General features: G+C 53.8%; 3 protein-coding genes and 1 non-coding gene across 4 annotated transcripts in view; 3 read left to right on the top strand and 1 right to left on the bottom strand.

Annotated features, from left to right (window-relative positions):
* The first annotated feature begins 6 nt into the window (after positions 1 to 6).
* On the top strand, positions 7 to 2,899 carry BSND (barttin CLCNK type accessory subunit beta). The gene is given in 5 exon segments (XM_010408789.2): positions 7 to 183; positions 1,205 to 1,284; positions 1,632 to 1,828; positions 1,831 to 1,873; positions 2,614 to 2,899. Coding segments are annotated over 5 exon segments (783 nt in total).
* Positions 2,900 to 5,281: 2,382 nt separating this feature from the next.
* Positions 5,282 to 5,352, top strand: TRNAG-CCC. The gene has a single exon. It is a non-coding gene; the product is annotated as a tRNA-Gly (tRNA).
* A 1,724-nt stretch (positions 5,353 to 7,076) lies between these two features.
* PCSK9 (proprotein convertase subtilisin/kexin type 9) lies at positions 7,077 to 12,192 on the top strand. Its single transcript, XM_039556548.1, has 12 exons — positions 7,077 to 7,435; positions 7,516 to 7,701; positions 7,818 to 7,941; positions 8,133 to 8,266; positions 8,616 to 8,757; positions 8,833 to 9,029; positions 9,148 to 9,331; positions 9,611 to 9,781; positions 10,044 to 10,192; positions 10,296 to 10,461; positions 10,711 to 10,892; positions 11,153 to 12,192. The coding sequence occupies exons 1-12, from the start codon at positions 7,304 to 7,306 to the stop codon at positions 11,318 to 11,320; spliced, it is 1,935 nt and encodes a 644-aa protein (XP_039412482.1). The 5' UTR covers positions 7,077 to 7,303; the 3' UTR covers positions 11,321 to 12,192.
* Positions 12,193 to 13,958: 1,766 nt separating this feature from the next.
* The window catches only part of USP24 (ubiquitin specific peptidase 24), a 61,655-nt gene continuing 55,577 nt past the window's right edge, over positions 13,959 to 20,036 (bottom strand). Inside the window, 5 exon segments of the mRNA XM_039555838.1 lie at positions 13,959 to 16,433; positions 16,580 to 16,690; positions 17,168 to 17,254; positions 17,991 to 18,066; positions 18,648 to 18,726. Of these exon segments, the coding sequence (XP_039411772.1) occupies positions 16,371 to 16,433; positions 16,580 to 16,690; positions 17,168 to 17,254; positions 17,991 to 18,066; positions 18,648 to 18,726 (416 nt within the window). The 3' untranslated portion in view covers positions 13,959 to 16,370.

Below are 20,036 nucleotides of genomic sequence, written 5' to 3'. Positions count from 1 at the left end.
GAGCCCATGGCAGAGGAGAAGACTTTCCGCTACGGGTTCATCATCTTGGGGTTCTTCCTGGTGATGACGGGGATGTTCATCATGAGTGTGGAAAAGCCCCACATCTACATCACCTTCTGTGTCCTGGGTGTCCTGCTCGTAGCCGTGGGCATCACCTGGAGCATGTGCCAGTGCTACCCAAAGGTAGGATCCATCCCGCTGCTGAGCACTCTGGGGGGCTCAAGGGCTCAGCTGGGTTTGGGGGACTTTGGCTGCTGTGGATGTGTAGCCTCAGGCTGTGCCTCAGCTTCCCCAGAGGAAGCCAGCTGCAGCAATCTGGAGGGGGAATTGTTGGTTTGGGAAGCTTGTGCCCTGCTGATGCCTGCAGGATGTGGCCACTCTCCGTCACCCCCTGCACAGCCTAGACTTAGCTTTCAAACAGGCAGCAGGGAATAATCCCAAGGAAGTAAACTTATGTTCATCTCTCCCATGGCACCCTTTCCTTGGGGTCTGGGGCTTGGCAGGCTCCCAGGACTTCCAAGAAGGGACTGTCGTGGCCATGGAGGTTGGAGGGTCCCAGCCCCCCTGAGCCCAGCCCTCACCTGCCAGTCTTCTTGGCAGAGGGCACTGCCAGCACAGAGGGCAGCCACGCGCCCTTGCCCTGGGAAACGGGTCTGGCAGAAAAGAGTTTTTTTCCAAGGAGAGGGCATCTGTAGGACTGATCTGGGCACTGCTGGATGGCCTGTCAACAACTTGGCTGCCCTCCAAAATGTGGGGGAGCGACCTCAGGGCCTGGGAGCAGCTGGGACCTCTGAAAGCAGCTGTGTTCTCTGGGACTGGGGTGAAGCAGAAACCAGCTCCCCTCATGGCTGAGCTCAGTCCTGGCTAGGAGGGAGATGTGGCTTTGCCACTGTGCTCAAGGCTCAAGGATGGGACACCCTCGATGTTGTCCCTGACCACTGAGCTCCCGTGTGGGCCTTGGGGACATGTGGGACGCCACAGGGGGAAAGGCACTGAGAGCAGGGCTGGGCTGGATTCATTCAGGGCTGGGCTGGATTCATTCATTCCTTACTGATTTCCCTCAAAAAAGCTATTTCCAAGCAAAACATCCAAATATGGTAGGAAAACCACCCTAAACCCAGCTGAAGGGACACTCCAGCCCTTTTCCCCTATGAGGGCTGAGGGCCCCCGTGATGCCCAGGCTCTGCCTTTCTTTTCCCCCCAGATAACGTTCATCCCTGCGGACCTCGAGGCCAAGCAGTTCCTGGACCGCAAACCCATGGTGCTGCCGCAGAAGGACACCCGGTGGGTCCCACAGCGGGGTGATGTGTGTGCCCTGAGGGCAGGGCCTGAGACTGGGGACAGCTGCACCGATTGCAGCACAAAATGCCAAGCAGGGATCAGAGTGGGAGAGGCAAGGGCTGCCTGAGCCCCCCGAGGCTGAGCTTGAGTGATGCTGGGGGATGCAGAGCATCCAGTGATGTTCCTGCAAGCATCTCCTGGCTCTGCTGCTGGTGTGGGCAGTGATGTGGCCTTGGTGGCCTCTAAAGCCACTTCCTCACGTGATGGAGCCCTGTGCGCCTGTGCTTGAGCATCTCCCAGCTCCATGAGGTCCAGGACTGCTCAGCACCCTGTTATCCCTTTGCCTGCAGCTTGATTACCCCCTGCCCCAACCAAGAGGCCACCAGCACCTACGAGACGAGCCTGCCATCCTATGACCAGATCCAGAGGCAGGTGGTCAGCTCAGCTCCACTCCCACCCATGGCCCAGTCCAGATCCCGCAGCTGCTCCCAGTCAGCCGTGCAGGCCAAAGCAGAGGTCCACCGGGAGCTGGGGGGTGCTGGAGACCCCTCCAAGAGCTGGGACCTCGGCTGGAAACAGCAGAAGGCAGCTGGTATGTGATGCCTGTGGGGTTGGGGTGGCACCGGTGGCATGTGGGGTGAAAAGGGGGGGGAGGGAGAGGGGGCAGAGAGGTCTTTGCTGCTCTCACAGCACTGAGCCAGCCCCCAGACCCTTGGCCCCACTGGAGCCTGGATGGTGCCTCAACCCACGAGGAGTCTCTGAACCAAATTATTTCCCAGGAGGAAATGTAGATGGCCTTTGGTTATAATTTGCATTTTGATGTTTGCATTTTGCTTTTATTTAATTTTATCAGTATAAACAGTGTCCCTCACCAGAATAACCCCAAAGTCTCTGATCAGACTTTGATAGAAATGAGATGCCCAGTACGTGACCCTCAAACCAGGTGCCACATGTGATGCCCAAGCATTGGTTTGGGAGGTCCCAAAGGGCTCTGCAGGTGATGGGGATCACTGTGCAGGCTCGGGGCATAGGACTTGGGCACCTGCCAAAGTGTAGCTACAGCTGGGATGGGTGCACTGCTTTCCCCTCGGGATGCAGGAAATGCAAAGACAGCCACTACTTCATCCCATGGGCAGCAGGAACCTGGCAGGCAGGTGTCCCCATAAAGGCAGGCACCAGGGGCTGGGATAGGGACATCCCAGGGCGCTCCAGCCACCCAGCAAGGGGACTGGTGATGCTGGGATGCTGCCTGAGCAACGCTCCCGCAGCCACCGGCTCCGGGGGAACCGCAGCTCCTGCCCAGCCGTGTTTGGTGTAACCCTGTCCCCGCAGCCCCGCCCGGCCAGCCCCGGGGGATGCTCCGCTGGCATCCCTGCTGGAGGAGATGGACACGCCATCGCTGGAGGGCTCCGTGCCCGGCAGCCCCACGCCACAGAGCCGGACCCTGCCCTCCGCCGCCCGCTCCGGCCGCACCCCGAGCAGCTCCTCGGCGGGGCGAGAGCACCCCGGATCCCCTCGGAAAGGCCCTGGGGAGCAGGATGACCTCTACTACGGGCTCCAGGAGGAGCCGGATGCTCTGCTCAAGGACAGCGACCGCCTTTTTGAGCCTGAAAACTGATTTCCCCGGGGGAATGGCCACTTGGCATGGACTCCTCTCGTGGAGGGGACACACAGGTCACAGCCTGGAGGGAAGGGGGCTGTCCCCGAAAGTGCAGTGGCCCCGGTTCCTGCCTGTGCCTGTGCCATGCTGCACCCCTTGTGCACACCCAGCCACTCAGGAGACTGTTATTCCCCCAAAACCAAACAGGGAACTGCCACCTCCCTAGTTCCACAGCATATGGACAAGGCTTCCTTGCTGGAGCCCTTTGGGTGGGCACAGAGAAGCTGGGCTGGGCAGGATCTGGGCTAAATACTGTTCTTGGGAAGGGATAGGATTGGTTGTGCTGCTTGGAACAGGATCAGGTTTGGGTAGGTAAAGATGTGCTCAATGCAGGTGGGTATTATGAGGCAGAGATGTCCTCAAAGTCTTTTTCCCACTTATCCAAGCTCTGCAGAAATTAAAATTCAATCCTGAGTCTCCTGCAGCAGGCAGCCTTCCTATCTCCAGGTTGGGAGAGGGGTGATGGAGGTTACAGACCATGCGGTCCCCTATCTCCTGCACAAGGACCAGCTTCCAGGACCCTTGGGGACAGAGGGAGGAGGACTCAGCTGAGCCAAACCCCTGGTGATGGCACTTGAGGTGGTGGCTTTGGACACTGTCTGCTGGGTCAGTGCCAACAGCTGCAGGTGGGTTTGCGCACTGTCACTCACTGTCCCCAAACTTTCTGTGAATAGTAAGTGTTTGTTCCAAACCACGTGGATGGACCTCAGCCTGGTTTGTCACCACCACAGGGACAACACAGGGGCTCTCCACAGCCCGTCTCCAGCACACAGAGATGGCAGCACAGGTGGGAGCCACAGCCTTTGGCTGCCTGGGACAGCAGGGATCTGAGAGGCTGAGCCTCCCCCGGGGCAGCTGGGTCTGGATCAAAGCATCAGTGGATCCAGCAGCATGGGGATGCTGAGAGTCCCTTGCTCTGCTTTTGGAAAGCTGCGCTGGATGCTGCCTGTGCCTGGCATGGCCCCAGGAGGCTTGGGAGCACGTCTGCTGGCAGAGAAGAACTTCAGCAAATTCCGTAGGATCACAGAGCTGAGTTGGAAGGGAGCTTAAAAATCCTGCAGTTCCAACCGCCCAAGAGCAGAAGTGGGGGAAAGCTCTCCTCCAGCACCTGAGGGGGATGGAGCACGAGAGCCCTGGAAGAATGTTCCCGTGTTCCCCCTGCCACCCAGGGAGTGCTGTGCTGGTACAGTGCAGGGTGTGCAAGAAAAGGCTGTACCTGAGGTGTCACACCCCTGTGACACCCCTGCTGGTGTTCCTGCACCCCTCGCTCACCTTGGTGTCCCCAAAGCAGCCTTTGGTGACAGGGAGCACCTACACACTCAGGGTGTTTATGGCCAGCAGGAGGGTGGGGAATGAAGGCTCAGTGTTGGCTAAACATTGCCACAGGATTGCGAGAGGCTCTCCAGGAGGAAGCATTACCAGATTGATTACATGCACTCCTGCCTGTCCTTCCCTGTACAGGGGAGAGTGGTGGCTCTGGGAATGCTGTTCAGATAGGGCCATGTCTCACTGAGTTTCAGAGGGTGCCTGGGGCAGGATGTCACTCTGTGTCGCTGCTCCTGTGGAGTGTGGGAGTCTGGTAGAGACCCAAAATTTTTTACTTAAAGAACCACTGAATGTTTGGGCTGGAAGGATCATCTTGTTCTGAGCCCCCTGCCATGGGCAGGGACACTTTCCACTAGACCAGGTTGCTCCAAGCCCTGTCCTTCCTGGCCTTGAATATTTCCAGTGTGGGACATCCACAGCTTCCCTGGGAAAAACTGTGCCAGGGCTTCACAGTCCAAAGTCCCTCTCAGCTCTCCTGTAGTCTCTGTACTGGAAGGGGCTCTAAGGTCTCTCTGGAGCCTTCTCTTCTCCAGGCTGAACCCTCTCCCAGCCTTTCTCACAGAAGAGGTTCCTACCTCATGGCTTGGTACTCCCTCCCACTTTCGGCAAAAGAAATCTGGTTTTCAGAAGTATTTCTCCTGGCAGGGGCAGGGGAGGGGGTTGACACGGGGCCACGACCCTATCCCCCACGGAACCCTTCGCGCAGCTGGATGTGCATCCCGCCATCCCCGGCACAGCATCCTTGAGCCGGAGGACTCTGCTCCCGCGCCGGCCGAGGTTAAACATTGTGGGAATCGGGACATTCCTGCATGGCATTAAACGCTGCGAGCAGCCCCGGCTCTGGCTCAGCTTATGCGGGAGGGGGGGACCGCCCGCCCGCCGCCCACGCGTGTGACCCTCCCGCGGGGACCCCGCGGCTGGGAGCCGATGGGCGGGGAAGGGGCCGGCGGTGCCACCCGCGTGGGACCGGGTCAGGGCGAGCCTTGGTGGCCCGCGGGAAGAGGCGCCAGCAGCGCACCAGTGGTGTAGTGGTATCATGCAAGATTCCCATTCTTGCGACCCGGGTTCGATTCCCGGCTGGTGCAGCGCAGCGCTTCTTCCTTGAGGATCAGGACGATCCTTACACCGGCGAGGGTCTCCCGGGAAGTCTGTGCGGGAGCTTTTTTTCACCAGCGCGCACGGCCCGGAGCCCCACCTCTCCCCCCGGATGGGCGGCAGCACGGATTTAGGAACCCTTCCCCCTTGGTGAGGTCGTCTCCGATGCCTCCGCTGCTCTCTCATTCCTCCCCCCTCGAGAGAAACCTCGCCTTTCCACAGACACAAACGGCGGAGGCCCCCTGGGGTGCCAGGACCGAATCAGATCTCTTCTGTACAAAGCGCAAGTTTGGGGTTATTTGTAGATAATTTCTCAATTAAAAAAATAACCTTTCTGCAGATATCCGCTCCCGGAGAGAGCTCCAGAGCGGGGCATCTCTCACACTCCCCGCTCAGAAGCTGGGGCCAGATGTTGATGTCAGGACCTCAGTGGGTTCCTCAGCACGTGGGGGTGCACGTGGAACTGGGGGGAACTCTGCCACCCCCTCCTCTTTGAGCTCCTTCCATCCTTCCCTGGGACACAGCTTGTCCCCTGTGCAAAAACGAATGGAGCGACTGCAGGAAGAGGGAGACTGTCCCCCTTGAGATGGGGTCCCCCCGTGCTCAGCTGTCCCGGAAGCCTCCTGAGGCCCCAATGGTGCGTTGTGGGACTTAGCGGCACTGAAGAAGCTGAGCCAAAAATCAGGAGTGAGACTTGTGCCCATGATCAGTGCCCATGATCAGTGTCCTGAACACTGACCCCTTCCAGTGCCAGCTCTCTGCAGCAGAGTGGGTGACAAGCGGGGTCTGGTGTCCCTCCAGTTACTCAAACCAGAGTTCAGGCACACACTTGAGGTCTCAGTAAAAAATCAGCATGGTCCATACAAGCTGTTCGCATCCATATTAAACACACACATCCATATAAACCATGCACATCATTACGAAACATTGTACACGTCTGTATGAAACACTGATGTCCGTGCAAACCATACACATAATTATAAAACATGTTCATATATAAAACATTTACGTGCATACAGACCACACACATCCATATAAAACAGATACATGCATACAAACCACACACACAATTATAACACGAACACCCATGTGAAACACATGTTCATACAAACCGTGCACATCCGTACAAAACACACGCATCCATATAAAACATGTGCATCCATATAAACCCATATAACCTCTGAGGAGCTTGTAAATAACCAGCCAAAATATAAATATATTCCTGGTTCCCTGAAAAGCCGGGAGCAGGGACGGGGTTTGCCGAAGGTCGCTGGGGATGTGGGGCAGTGTGGGATCCCGATGCTGCGGGAGGGCAGAGGTGGGAAGCGGCGTGGAGACCTGCCGGAAAGCGCCGATATCATCCCGCAAAAAGGGCATTTGCGATGTGTGACGACTCTGTAAAAAATGCCCAAACAGGATTAGAGGATTTCACGGGAATTTATTCGTGGAGCGAGGCAGGAGGAGGCACATTAAAGCTTTCAGCCCTTTCTGCAAACCGTCCTTGAGCGGCTGCGCTTTGCTCGCCAGAGCCCCCAGCGATCCGCCGGGACTCGGGGTGAGCAGCGGCCCCATTTGCCCTCTCCCCGCGGCCCCACCGCCCCGCGCCCCCTCCCGCGGCCCCGTTAATGCTTAACCCGCCCGGCTGGGCCCGTGGGGCCGGCGGCCGTGGCGCGATCTCCGCCCCGCCGCGCTGAGCCCCGGCCCGACGGGCAGAGCCGCGGCCGCCGCCGCGCTCCGGGACCTGCGCGGGTGCGCTCCGCGGGTGCGCACCGATCCCTCGGCTCCGCTCCAGCTCCCCTGCCCCGCTCCATTCCTTCGACTCCGCTCCGGCCGCTCGGCCCCGCGGGTGCGCTCCGGCCCCTCGGCGGTCGCGCAGGGGGTCCCCGCGGCGCTGAGGGTCCCGGCGGCTCCCGGCGCTGCCCGTCGGGGCACGGGTGCGGGATGTCCCCGCGGGCGCTGGGGCTGGCGCTGGTGCTGGCGGAGTTGATTCTGGCCCCGGGGGCGGTCGAGGAGGGGGAAGCCGCCGTTGGGGCTGCCCCCCCGGGACCCGCTGCTTTCCATCGCGCCGCCAAGGTGAGGAGGGTGGGGTGGGGGGACGGCCACGCTCCGGTGTGTGTTCCTCGAACCCCAGCCCGGTGCTTGTGTCCCCGCAGGCGTCGTGGCGGCTGCCCGGGCGCTACGTGGTGATGCTGCGGGCGGGCAGCGAGGCCGAGGTGCGAGGCACGGCCCGGCGGCTGCAGGCCCGGGCGGCTCGGCGGGGACACTTGGCAGAGCTGCTGCACGTCTTCCACCTCCTGCCAGCCTTCCTGGTGAGGATGAGCAGCGACGTCCTGGACACGGTACGTGGAGTGGAGGACAGCAGGGTCGTGGCAGGGGACAGCAGCTGCGGTGGGCACTGGTGGGGGTGGCAGCCCCAGCCTTGGGGGGAAACCGGAGCTTTGGGTCCTCCCCGCAGGCGCTGAAGCTGCCGCACGTGAAGTACATTGAGGAGGATGCCTATGTCTTTGCCCAGAGCATTCCTTGGAACCTGGGCAGGATCGTGCCGCCACAGCCCAGCTCAGGCGCCTACAGCCCTCCCAGTAAGCGCTGCGGTGTGTGAGGGGGGCAACCCTGTGGGGAAGAGTCGGGTCCCCTCCCCTTTACTTGAGGGATGGGAATATTACACTGCCCCATGGTGCTACGGGTCTGGAGCTGCACTTTGGGAGCATCCCAGGTGGCCTGTGCTGACCGTGGTGGTGGCTGCCTTTATCCCTGGATGCATCCCTGGCAGATAAAGGTGACCTGGTGGAGATTTACCTGCTGGACACCAGCGTGCAGAGCACCCACCGGGAGATCGAGGGAAGGGTGACTGTGACTGGCTTTGAGAGCATCCCCGAGGAGGATGGCACCCACTTCCACAGGCAGGTGAGCTCCGAGGTGCTACATGCTGCATCCTGGCCAGACCATCCCCCTGCATCCATCATACCCTGGGCAGGCTTGTGGGGCTTTCCAGGACAAGGGAAACACTTGGCCTGGGGCAAAATGCTGGGCAGGACGGGCAACAGGAGCTGTGGTTCTGGGGGATATTGGGACCCTCAAGGTGGTCTGTTTCGAGATAGGGCAGGGCTTCTTTCCAGGAAAGCGTTCTAGGGTGGCATGGGTGTGTGTCAGGTCAGAGGGAATCAAGGTGGGAAGGAGTGGGAAGGATGTTGTGGGATTGCAAACCTGCTTTGGTGCAATGGGCTGGGGCATGAAACTGTGGTGCCTGTGCCAGGCCAGCAAGTGTGACAGCCACGGCACGCACGTGGCCGGGGTGCTGAGCGGGCGCGACGCCGGCGTGGCCACGGGCGCCAGCATCCGCAGCCTCCGCGTGCTGAACTGCCAGGGGAAGGGCACCGTCAGCGGGACCCTCATGGGTGAGTGACCCCACGCCCCGGAGAGGAGCAGGATCCCTCCCGGGGCCTCCTGCGATAGTGTCTTGTCCCTCCCAGCCCTGGAGTTCATCCAGAGGACTCTGGAGGCCCAGCCCTACGCGCCGCTGGTGGTGTTGCTGCCCTTGGCCGGCGCCCACAGCCCCGCGCTCAACGCGGGCTGCCGGCGGATGGCGCGGATGGGAGCGGTGGTGGTGGCGGCTGCCGGCAACTACAAGGACGATGCCTGCTTGTACTCGCCTGCTTCCGAGCCAGAGGTACGGGCTGTGGGGGTGCCCTGAGGCTTGGATGCCACCTCGTCCCGCCAGCTCCGGGTCAGCCGCGTGGGCTGGGGCTGGGCGCGCCATCCCGCCCGTGCTCCCCTGTCACTGGCAGGTCATCACGGTCGGTGCCACCGACAGCGAGGACCAGCCTGCCTCAATCGGCACCCTGGGCACCAACTTTGGCCGCTGCGTGGACCTGTTTGCCCCGGGGGACGACATCATCGGCGCCTCCAGCGACTGCAGCACGTGTTTCACAGCGCAGAGCGGGACGTCGCAGGCGGCCGCACATGTGGCAGGCGAGCTGCGCTTTGAGGGGCAGGGAGGGCTGGCCCTGCACTTGCTGGTGCTGGCACAGGGCTTCAGGCATGCCTGAACTGGGGGCATTTTTGTGTGCCATGATGCATGGGTTTGGTGCCTCACTCGGGTGCTGCAGCCTGCACAGCTGGCTGGACGTGTGGGCGATGGGCGGCAGAGACGCCTTCTCCGCTGTCCCTGGAGTTGTGCTGCCCATGGGAGCGGTGTGTAGGTGGCTGTGTCCCCTGTGGTTCTCACTGCAGCCTCCCGGGCTCTTGCAGGCATCGCTGCAGTGCTGCTCAGCGCCGAGCCCCAGCTGAGCCTCGCCGAGCTCCGGCAGCGCCTCCTGCGCTTCTCCGCCAAGAACGCCGTGGACACAGCGCGGCTCCCAGAGGAGCAGCGGCTCCAGACACCCAACAGCGTGGCTGGGCTGCCCCCCCGGCTGGGAGCAGGTAAGGACCTCGCTGCCTGCTGGGCCCTTGGCCGAGCTCTGTCCTTCGCAGGGAAGAAGTGCTGGGGTGAAAGCACGGTGTCTATCGTCGGCAGAGAAAGCCCCCCGAGCTGTGCCGGGGACGGCTGAGCCTGGGGGCAGCCGTTTGCATGGATGGGGGGCGATGGAGCCTGGTCGGTGCCTTGGGCTGGGTGTCCCTGTGGGTGTCCCTGTGGGTGTCCCTGTGGGTGTCCCCCGTCGCTGACGCCCCGGCCCGGTTGCAGACGAGCAGCTGCTCTGCCGCTCGGTGTGGTCGGCGCGCTCGGGGCTCGCCCGGCACGCCACGGCCGTGGCTCGCTGCGCCAGCACCGAGGAGATGCTCAGCTGCTCCAGCTTCTCCCGCAGCGGCAGCTGGCTGGGGGAGCACGTGGAGGTGAGCAGAGCGTGCGGAGGCAGAGGTGCTGCCCCTGGAGCGCCCGCTGGCCTCGGAGGGGGTTCCCCAGCCCCTCCGTGACGCTGTGCTGCCCCATCCCCAGGACAAGGACGGGCAGAAGCAGTGCGTGGCCCACAGCGCTTTCCGGGGCCGGGGCGTTTATGCCATCGCCAGGTGCTGCACGTGGCCCAGGGCTGAGTGCCGGATCAATGCCAGCTCCCCGGCGGCAGAGGGGGCCGAGTGCTCCCCACGGGACCGTGTGCTGACTGGTAACACCCAACACACCCGGTTACAGACCTCTGAGCCTGATGAACAAGGGGGTTTCTTCCAGAAAAGCTCTGGGATCTGGGGGTAAAAGGGTGGGTGTGGGTGCTGGGGTGGCAGGGAAGGGGTACATGTGCTGTGTGCATGAAGGGGGGAAGGGTTCAGGGGTCCCTTGGGACATCCCTTGGCACCAGTGTGTGCCCTGGGATGCTGCCATGGCTGCCCCGTGCCAACATCCCCTCTCCCCCGGGCAGGGTGCAGTTTCCACTCCCCATTCGAGGTGCTGGGTGCCAGTGGCAGGCCTGTGGTGGGGCTGGGGAGGGGACCCAGCCGCTGTACCAGCAGGACAGAGGCAATGGCACACGCCGTGTGCTGCCCCACTGCCAGCCTCGAGTGCCGGCTGAAGGAGCACATGGCCCCGGAATCCCAGGAGAAGGTAGGAACGAGCCACGCTCCTCCCCCATGGTGTTGTCCTTGTCTCTGCCCGTCCCTCTGCCACCCTGATGGGTTTTGGTTCAGCTTCAGCCCATTGTGGCTGTCCCAACCCCAGCCTTCACTGGTGTCCCCACCTGTAATGGGACACGCCATCCAGCTGGGTGACACCGGTCACATCACCCTGAGCTGTGGGGACGTGGGGGATGGGCAGGGCGCTGGCCTTTTGCTGACCCACGGACAATGACCTCTCCTGCCTGTTAGGTGACGGTGTCCTGTGACGATGGCTGGACGCTGACGGGCTGTAATGCCCTTTCCCAGAGCCCTGGCTCCATGGGAGCCTACGCCGTGGACAATTCCTGCGTGGCAGCCGCTGTCCCGGGCAGCAGCTCGGCCGTGGCCATCGCCATTTGCTGCCGGAGCTGGCACTAGGGGTGGGCTGAGCCAGGCAGGAGGTTCCTGTGGCACAGCAGGGATGGATGCTTTGCTGGACCAGTGTGTCCCTGGCTCGCTGTGTTTCCAGGGCTTCCAGCACAATCCACACCCCAAAATGTGGCTGGTGATGACCTCCACGCTTTGCTGCTGTGCTGGTGGGGGATGAACTCGTCTCCTCGGCGCACACAGCGGGGTCAGGATCCAGGGCGAGCATCCAGGGTGGCTCTGCAAGAGCTCTCCAAGCACCCCCCATGCAGCTGGAGCCCTGTCCCATCGCTGGAGTCATCCCAGAATCCTTTCCTTGCCATGCACTGGCTCTTCTATAAACGCCTTGACTGAACCAGCCATTGTCACCCAGCATAGAACAAATCCCCCACCTTTTTAGAGAAAAAAGTGCTGTGAGGATTGCTCCTTCCTTTCCTGGTTAGTTGCTCATTAGTTGCCAGCTAATGCTGCTTAGCACCTGGAAAATCCTAGTTTAGCCATTTTTGGGCAGTTTTATAATTGCCTAATCGTATTCCTGGGAGAATTCTTTACTTTTGAGTCAAGTGTAAGGGCTGTCGTTTAAACAGTCTGCTGGTTAATTAGATTTTTATCTGCATTGCAACAGTCAGCTACTGCTTTGTTAGTGCTTTTTTTGTTGTTAAGTCAAAGTTAATGATCTGCTGGTGTTATGTGTTAACAGTTTCGGGTCTTCCCAAGACACATAGAGCTGTAGGAGGTTGTAATTCCTTTAAAAAAATAGAATGAAGAAAAGGCTTTCATAGCACCTTAGTTTTTACATTTGTACCTTAAATATTCATTTGGAATTTTATAAATAAACATTTTTAAAATGTCTTTCTAAAATAAAATTCCTAGACTTACCTGTGCTCTTGTGGTCCATTGTCTCGCTTCATAGACATCACCCCTGAGGAACTGGTCTGGAAGAGGGAAGGGGGACCCATCCAGCAGGGATTCTGCTCTCCCAAAGAGCTCTGCTTTGTTAGGGAGCAGCCACAGGCCCCCAGCTTGGATCTGATCCCTGCCTGGGGTCCAAGGTGCTCCTGGATGACCACTGGCACCTTTGGAGGTCAGCACAGACAGCACAGGCACCCTTGCCCACAGCTGGGCTGTGCTCTGGGCCTGTGTTGTCCACACACACGAGACCAGAAGTTTGTTTTAACAACAGCGGTGCAGGGCAGGAGCTGCCAGTTATGGAAACAAACATCATCCAGTTTTGGGGAATGTGCCCTTGAACTCGTGTTGCTGTTGTTCCTTCACTTGGGAAGCATTGGAGCCCCCAGGAAGGAGACAAAGCTTGGCTCAGAGAGATGCCACAGCAGGGAAAGGCTGAGAAGCACCAGAAGCCACCAAAGCTGGGTCTCACTTTTCTCTCAGTGTTTAGCAGCCTCCTGGTACTACAATATATAATTTTTGTGGTGTTATCTGAGGATAGATGAAAAAAAATACAGCTTGATACCACAAGCAGCAGGTTAACCTGTCAGACTTGGCTGGGCTGGGTGTTTTTTCCCATCCAAAAGCCCTGTGCAGCTCTGCTACTAAGGCTTTAACTGGCAAGAGAAGACAAACCCAGCACAAAGCACCACTTTGAAAGGTTGAAACTAATTCTAACTTGTTAACTAAAGCTGGCAAAAGCCCAACCCTAATCTAAACATGTAATTATATAACATGGACATAATTACAGCCCATAATTTCATCAGCTGGAACCTGAATTTTGCACAAAGAGGCAGAAAAGAAAAAGGGATGCCAGCCTGAGAGCTCCTGGACAGCTCTGACACCGAGGGTGATTTTTCAGCAGACGCCTTGGGCTGTCACCTCTCAAAACACACATCAGGATTTCAGCTCTGCTGACTTCCCTGCGAGAGGGGAGGATCCAGCACAAGGTGTGAGCATGTTCCACACCTGATAAGCCAGACAGAGCTTCCCCAGCTCTGTTCAAACCTTCATAAGCCTGGTGGAAGGAAACAACATTAAAAGATTAGCCCTTGCTTTGTGCCCTGTATGTTGAGTAGGTGGAAAAGCCTCTCACATTCAGGAGAGCGGGGCTGATCCCAGGGATGCCGATCCCAGTCCTGGCAGCAGTTTGCAATGCCCAGTCCATGCTCCCAGGAGCACCAGTGGAGAGCAGGGGCTGGGTCAGGCTGGAAAAGTGGAAGTCCTTGTCCTTAGAGCAGGGGACAAAGGCAGAGTGGGGATGGCAGCCCTGGCTGTAGGTCCTGGTTCCCAGGTGAGAGTGGAACACCAGCTCCGTGTGCACCTCTTTGCCCCTTGCCCCAGTGGGAGGCAGGATGAATTCACGCCCAGCTCGACCACAAATCCTGGATCTGACACACAAAATCCACTCTAATCCACCACTGTGAGTGTGGCCAGGGTCAATCACTCTGCTGAGGTCAGGAGGAGCTGCACAGAGACACAGATGTGACAGAGCCCCAGCACACACCGTGGCATAAGGATAGACAGCAGGGCAGCTCCAGGGCCACTCAGCTACTTCCATTTACTCTGGACAGGAGCCAAAATGGCAATCAGGGCATCCTTGAGGAGCTCAGCATCTGCAGGGCTAGCCCAAGGAGGTTCAGGATAAGAGGATCAACAAGACAAGAGCGTGGCAGCATGTGCAGTCTAAAGATTACGCTAGTTTTCTGTGAAAGGAATAACTTTATTCCATTGACCAGGAATCCCAAGACTGTTCATCAAGACTGCCTATTTTTCCAGTGCCAAATGTCTATGCATTAATTGGACAATATCTCCCCGAGTGCTCACAGGCAGGCTGTGGCTGCTCCTCACTGAACATTTTGTAAGCTGTATAAAAACATTTTCATCCAAAAAGATTGGCAGTAAAAATTACAACATATAAATGCATCACAATTTACACAAAAACTAGTTTTTTTTTTTTTTTTGTTGAACTCTATTTTCCAAAAAATAATCTTCAGCAGGTTCAAATGACAGCAGCTGGAAACAAAAATAAGTGACCAAGTATCATCTTATTGCAAATTATAACCACTGACTTTGTACAAGCGTGAGCAGAACCGTGAAAAAGTTTGTATTGGTTTCAAGCATAGAGCGGTGATGAGCCATCCTGATGAAATTCCCACCAGTGCTTCCCTGGGCCTGTGGCTATCGAGGATGTTGTTTCCATAGGAAATAACAGGAACCTGAAGTGACAAGTGGTGCCAACCCATAGGAACATGACCAGCTTCTCCCATCACCATCACCGCTGTGTACTGACTTCTTGGGAAGGTTCGTGACCCATTACCAAAGTATTTGGGGGTGGGGGAAGGAAGGAAGGGGTGTCCGTAAGAAATGATTTATTCAAAATTAATTTAAAACATCACATTTCAAATGTCCCAGCACATCATCAGAAACATTTATAAAATGCTAACTCTGCCGTGTGTCTATGAAGACATTGCTTGGAAAAGGAAAGTGAGAGATTCACTACGGTGCCCCCCTGCCCCTGCAATCCGTGACGCCGGCTCTCCTACCCCACAATAAGTTATAAAGCTGTACAGCTGACATCACATCCCATGGTTACTTCCAACAGTGAAATGACTGGTTACTTTCAACATTAGTGCACAACAGTGAAAAGCTGTCTGCTGCTCCGTGTTTTGGCAGCAGCGCGTGAAAAGAAATAAAAAAAGGCACTTTTTGGCTGGTTGTGCCTTTAACTTGGCAAATTTGTCTGTTCTGGAGGTACCCAGACACTCCTTAAGATGTCCCCCATTTCTGTGCATGTTTGTTTATATAATTTTTTTAAAGTAAGGCAGAATCCATAAATAAAGGCAAAAAGCAGTGCAGAAAATGTGACAAACACAAATGTACAAAAGATGAAGTTAGTTGGCACAAAAGAAGCTTGAATCCAGAGCCAGAAATCACTGAACTGCACTTGACAGAAAACAAAACTGTGCTCAAATCATCCCAACTGGTTTCCAGTTATTTGTGAGCAAATTAAAAGAGCTGTGATATTTTAAACGTTGCCTGGTCAAGTGAAAATACAAACAAAGCCAATTCTTTCTTTCCCCATGTTAAAATTGCTATAAAATCTGCACAACAGTGTTCCCAGCTCACTCAAGGAATTTTTCATCATATACAACCAATACCAACTTTCTCAGTAATTTCAAAGCATAAGCAAATGATTGCAGATCCATGACTGAGACTACATTTTATTCAATATGTCTCCAAAGGTAAAATTTAATGAGTAAAACTGCAACAGAATTCCTTCTTAAAGTGCTTTTTTCTTTTAAACTACTCATTAACTTTTTCTTTTTTTTTTAATTCACCAACATCCTTGAATAATAAATGCTTGCAAACCTAGAGAACAAAGCTTTTCTTTTACTGCCCTTCCCAGCTGTCTGAAGGGCTTTTAGAAAGGTACCAGGAAAGATGAATCATTCCAGAGCTCCTTTACCAAATCATTCTGTAAGGAATCACTCTTCTTACAGAGCAATCCTGCTGATCTTTCTCATCAAGAGCTTTGCAAATTAGCAGGGAGACATATTAAATACAGAAGTCCTTATGTAAACCCATTCTTTAACTAATATTTTACAATGAAATGTAAGTCATCACACATCTTTACAGAAATTTGAATATTCCTATTCAATATTATCAGAAAGATTAAAAATTTGCCCTCCATACATAAGGGCAGTCTGTTTCTTTTTTTTTTTTCCTGTATAAAAACCAAAAGATTTTTTTTTTGCAGCATCACAGAAAAGCAACGGTTTTACATTCACTCATTTAATGTTCACATAAAAATTCAACCACTAGCGTTTGTATTTGATAAAATCTTCTTGACAAACTTAGTTTCGGTGTTTTGGACTGTCACAAGCTACTGCAGGTGAAGATGCAGTTTTCTAGAGCATTTGTTGATCTGAAGCCTTCGTGGCTAAAAAAATGCTTTTATCTTTCAGGGAAGCAGCCTCCTCCAGCATCTCCTCTGGTCCTGTAAAGCCACTGCTCCCCCAGACTTCCAATGGCATAAGCAACACGACTCCAGTTCCAGTAGGTACCAGGCATTGAATGTTTGAGTCGGTTCCTGTGTTCATAGGGCTCTCCTCTAAGGGTCAACATCATCAAGGTCACTTTTAGGCTCCCCAATCATCATGGGAGACTCTGAGCCCTTTCAACACACAAGGGACAGGGAGAGAGGGACACAGTTACTTTTGTAAGATGCACAGTAGTTGTGTGTATGGTTCTGACCCGAGCCCCAGGGACCAGCTGCCCCACAGAGCCACACAACAGAGGGTAAATCTGCCCTTGTTTTACCTGCTGCAGGTGCCTCTCTCCATTCTCGTTGGCAGGGCTGCTTTCTGACCCATTGCTGCTTCCAGACTGATCCTTCTCATTCAGCAGGGCTGTGGCATAGGCCAGGGTGTCCTGAGTTGGAAACACCCCAAGAGAAGGTCAGTGGCCATGGTGATCCCTTCATTTCACAATTATTATTTTTAAAAAGTTTTATTACTTTATTATTATTATTATTATTATTTTGAAACAATAATAGTCGCTGTAGTAAGACAGCCGAGTCACCACCCATAATTGTGAGTATTGACTGATATCACTCAAGGGTTAGTTTGCTTCAGGAACAAGCACAGGGTCTGAGCTTCTAAAGGAAAAGCTGTCTTAAGTGCACTGGAATATCGCAGAATCATTAAGGTTGGAGAAGACCTTTTAAAATCAAGTCCAACTGCCAACCCAGCACCACCACCATGTTCACCACTAAACCATGGCCTCAAGTGCTGTATCCACATACTTTTTGAACACTTCCAGGGATGGTGATTAAAGCTGCCAAACCCAAAGATGCTTCCAGGAAAGGAAGTAAGCAAGTTTAACATCTCTGCCAGGACTGCCACATACCTGTGCTGAAATAGTGCGCTGGAAGGTTTTTGCAGTGGATGTTTCATTGGACACGTTACTCTGGGGAGCCCAGTAATGTTCAGACATCTGCATAAAAAGCCAAGAAAGCCATAAAATTGCCCCTTGATTTTTACTTATGTAAAGCCTCAACCACTTGTGATGGTGGGTGAACTAAGACTGGAACAAGCTTCCTGAATCCTCTGGCAATGAGCTGGAGATGTGGGACACAGACACTTTAAATGCAGCCATAAAGGTTGTTGTCCCTCAGCTGAAAACCAGCAACCAACTTCTGCTGAGCTCCAAGTTTCCCAAGTGTCCTTGGATATTTATGAAAGATATGTTGGCCAAACTATGTTCAGCTTAGAGAGAAGAACAAACACTACACGTGTGGGAGGAAAAGCTGTATCAGTCAACAGCTGTGCTTTGTGCAAAGCCGTGATGATTCTGTAAGGAATCCAATCATTTAAACATTCTCCTGCATCAACACACAGGCAATGGAAAACTACTTTTTTAAAAAAAACTGAAGCCTTCTAAGACGAATACAGTGGCACTGAAAGCTTCCCACATAACAAAGAATAATCACTGCAACCATTCACACTTGGTTTTATTCACTGTAAACGCATTTCTGCCTGGAACACGTGGGGGGCTACTGAAGTTCTGGCATTGCATCAGATTTAGCTGCATCCAAGTTGTCCTTGGAAAAATGAAGCAGCTTGTATTTTGTCTTTAGAGCCACCTGAGAAAGCCATGCAGAGGATGGAGATTATCCATCCCTGATTATTGTTGTAAATGAGTGACAATTTCCCTGTTACAGCCAAATTACCTTTTTCTGTAGCCACTGCACAGCCCAACTCCAGTGGTGGGAATTCTCCTTGAAGTAATCTTTTGCAGTAGGGCACCTTGGGAATTGCAATTATATGCATTAGTCAGGAACAAGGCACTCTGGCCAACACAAAAAAAATACAAAGACTCCTCTCTCTTTGCACTGCTGCCCTCTGTGTGCACTGTTATCACTGCAAACAGACTTAAACTCCACAGTCCTGTTGTTAATTGAATTAGCAAGAGCAATAAGGTCTAGTAAAATTTACTCAAAGCAGTCTACCCCACAGGTTCACATATTTCAGAATTATGCTTCATCGGGACATATGCCAAGTTCTAAACAAAGAGAATTTAGGAATTATAGTATTTGAAAAATCTGGGACAGTTTCCCAACGTTTATCTGGTGTTAATGTCAGACTCCTGCTCTGCAGAATGACCTTTCCCCTTATAAACATCAATTCTAATTTGTTACCTGAGAAATCCCTTCAGGTACCAACCAGCAAAGATTTCACTTCATACTGGCACATGTACTACCAAGACCTTTGAGCACCAGTAACAAAGGATAAAACTGATCAAAAATAGGAGTAGTAGGTTTTTTGTAATAGTCACAGAGGGGCCTGAGGCAGGGATGAGGCTAAACTCTGACACCTTCATTACTCACTTCTGAGCCAGAGTAACAAGGAACTTGACACACTGGTAGCAACGACTGCTGTCCACGTGGTTGCTGTGGTGCATCAAGGCTGCAGGGAGAAACACATGGATTAGAAACCACAATCCAGATTTCTGTGTACCAGCCAGTCTGAAAACATAAAGATGAAGCTCAAAATTTAAGTTAGGGAATAGAATTTGTTTCTACAGATGTAAGCATAATTTGTGTTAAACACATTGCTGTAGTGCTGGCAGTCTTGAGTACATCCACAACTCTATTGGATTAAAAATAGAACTGCTGCATTTTCACTTTGATCTTTCAAATGCAGTACCTGAATTTTAAACAGCCCTAATGCAGTTATTCTTCCCCTATAATCCATTCTATGTTAGATAATCACTATGGTTACATTTGTCTGAAAGAAAAAAAAAAAAAATTGTCTGAAACCCCCAAAAATGAACCAGATCACCAGCTTGCACCTGGATCAAAGTTTGCAAAGCCAGAGGAATGTTTAAAGCTTCTTCACAAAAACAAGCATAGCAGAATTCAACAGCCATGAAACTGTTTCATGGGAGACTCAGGCAAAACCCCAGGCCATTCCTACCAGGAAGTTTTCTATACCACGAATTCCCACCTCTTTAAACAAAATTCTTTGACTGAGGAGAAGCACAAAGATTTCCATAGAGCTGCCACAATCAGATTTGCTACTCAAAAGTTGCTCTGTCCATAGCAGTCAGCAAAGAACACTGTACTGAAGCCTCCAAAGCTGGCAAAAATTGCTGGGGAACTGCAAATTGCCAGTTTTAATACAGCTGAAGCAGAGCAGATGATTAAAATTACAGCACTGCTGTACTGCAAATTATGCACAAACATCCTATTAAGGACCACCAAAACCTATCATTAGCTGGTTTTCCTTTCCTGGATTAAACTAGTCAACATGAGGGATGCTGTTCAATGCTGTTGTGAGGAAACTTCAAGGTAAAACTACAACTTTCACTCCCAAATCTCAGGGCAGTTCTTGAAGCCTTCAACATAAAAATCCAATTGAACACTTGCACTTCTCCTCTCCAGAGGAGAAAAGGTCATGTATTGCCCAAATTACAGCACAGAATTGGTCCAAGTGGGACCAATTTACCCAGAAATTAAAATAATCACTTAGCTATTCTCTTACACTGCTGCATATTTCCTTCTGTTCCCTCAGCCATACCTGGAAACTACTAAACAGGGGAGCACTGACGAGAGAAATAAAGAACAAAGCTAAATATTCCTTCTCACTAAAACAGAATCCAAGATAACTGAAGGTCAAAGTCCCAATCTGAAGCAGCTCCTCACCCAAACAGCCATGAAAGAGCTGCTCAAGCTGCACTAACCCATCAGAGGTGCTCTCTGTGTTATGCCACATTT

The sequence above is a fragment of the Corvus cornix genome, chromosome 8 (assembly GCF_000738735.6).
Source record: "Corvus cornix cornix isolate S_Up_H32 chromosome 8, ASM73873v5, whole genome shotgun sequence".
NCBI classification, from domain to species: domain Eukaryota; kingdom Metazoa; phylum Chordata; class Aves; order Passeriformes; family Corvidae; genus Corvus; species Corvus cornix.
Note: the sequence above shows the minus strand (reverse complement) of the source record. Positions and strands in the feature narration are given on the sequence as shown.

Coding starts and splice junctions, on each gene's coding strand:
- PCSK9 (XM_039556548.1), top strand. CDS start 7,304: ATGTCCCCGCGGGCGCTGGGGCTGGCGCTGGTGCTGGCGGAGTTGATT. Junction 7,942..8,132: donor AGGCGCCTACAGCCCTCCCA/GTAAGCGCTGCG, acceptor CATCCCTGGCAG/ATAAAGGTGACCTGGTGGAG. Junction 8,758..8,832: donor CGTCAGCGGGACCCTCATGG/GTGAGTGACCCC, acceptor TGTCCCTCCCAG/CCCTGGAGTTCATCCAGAGG.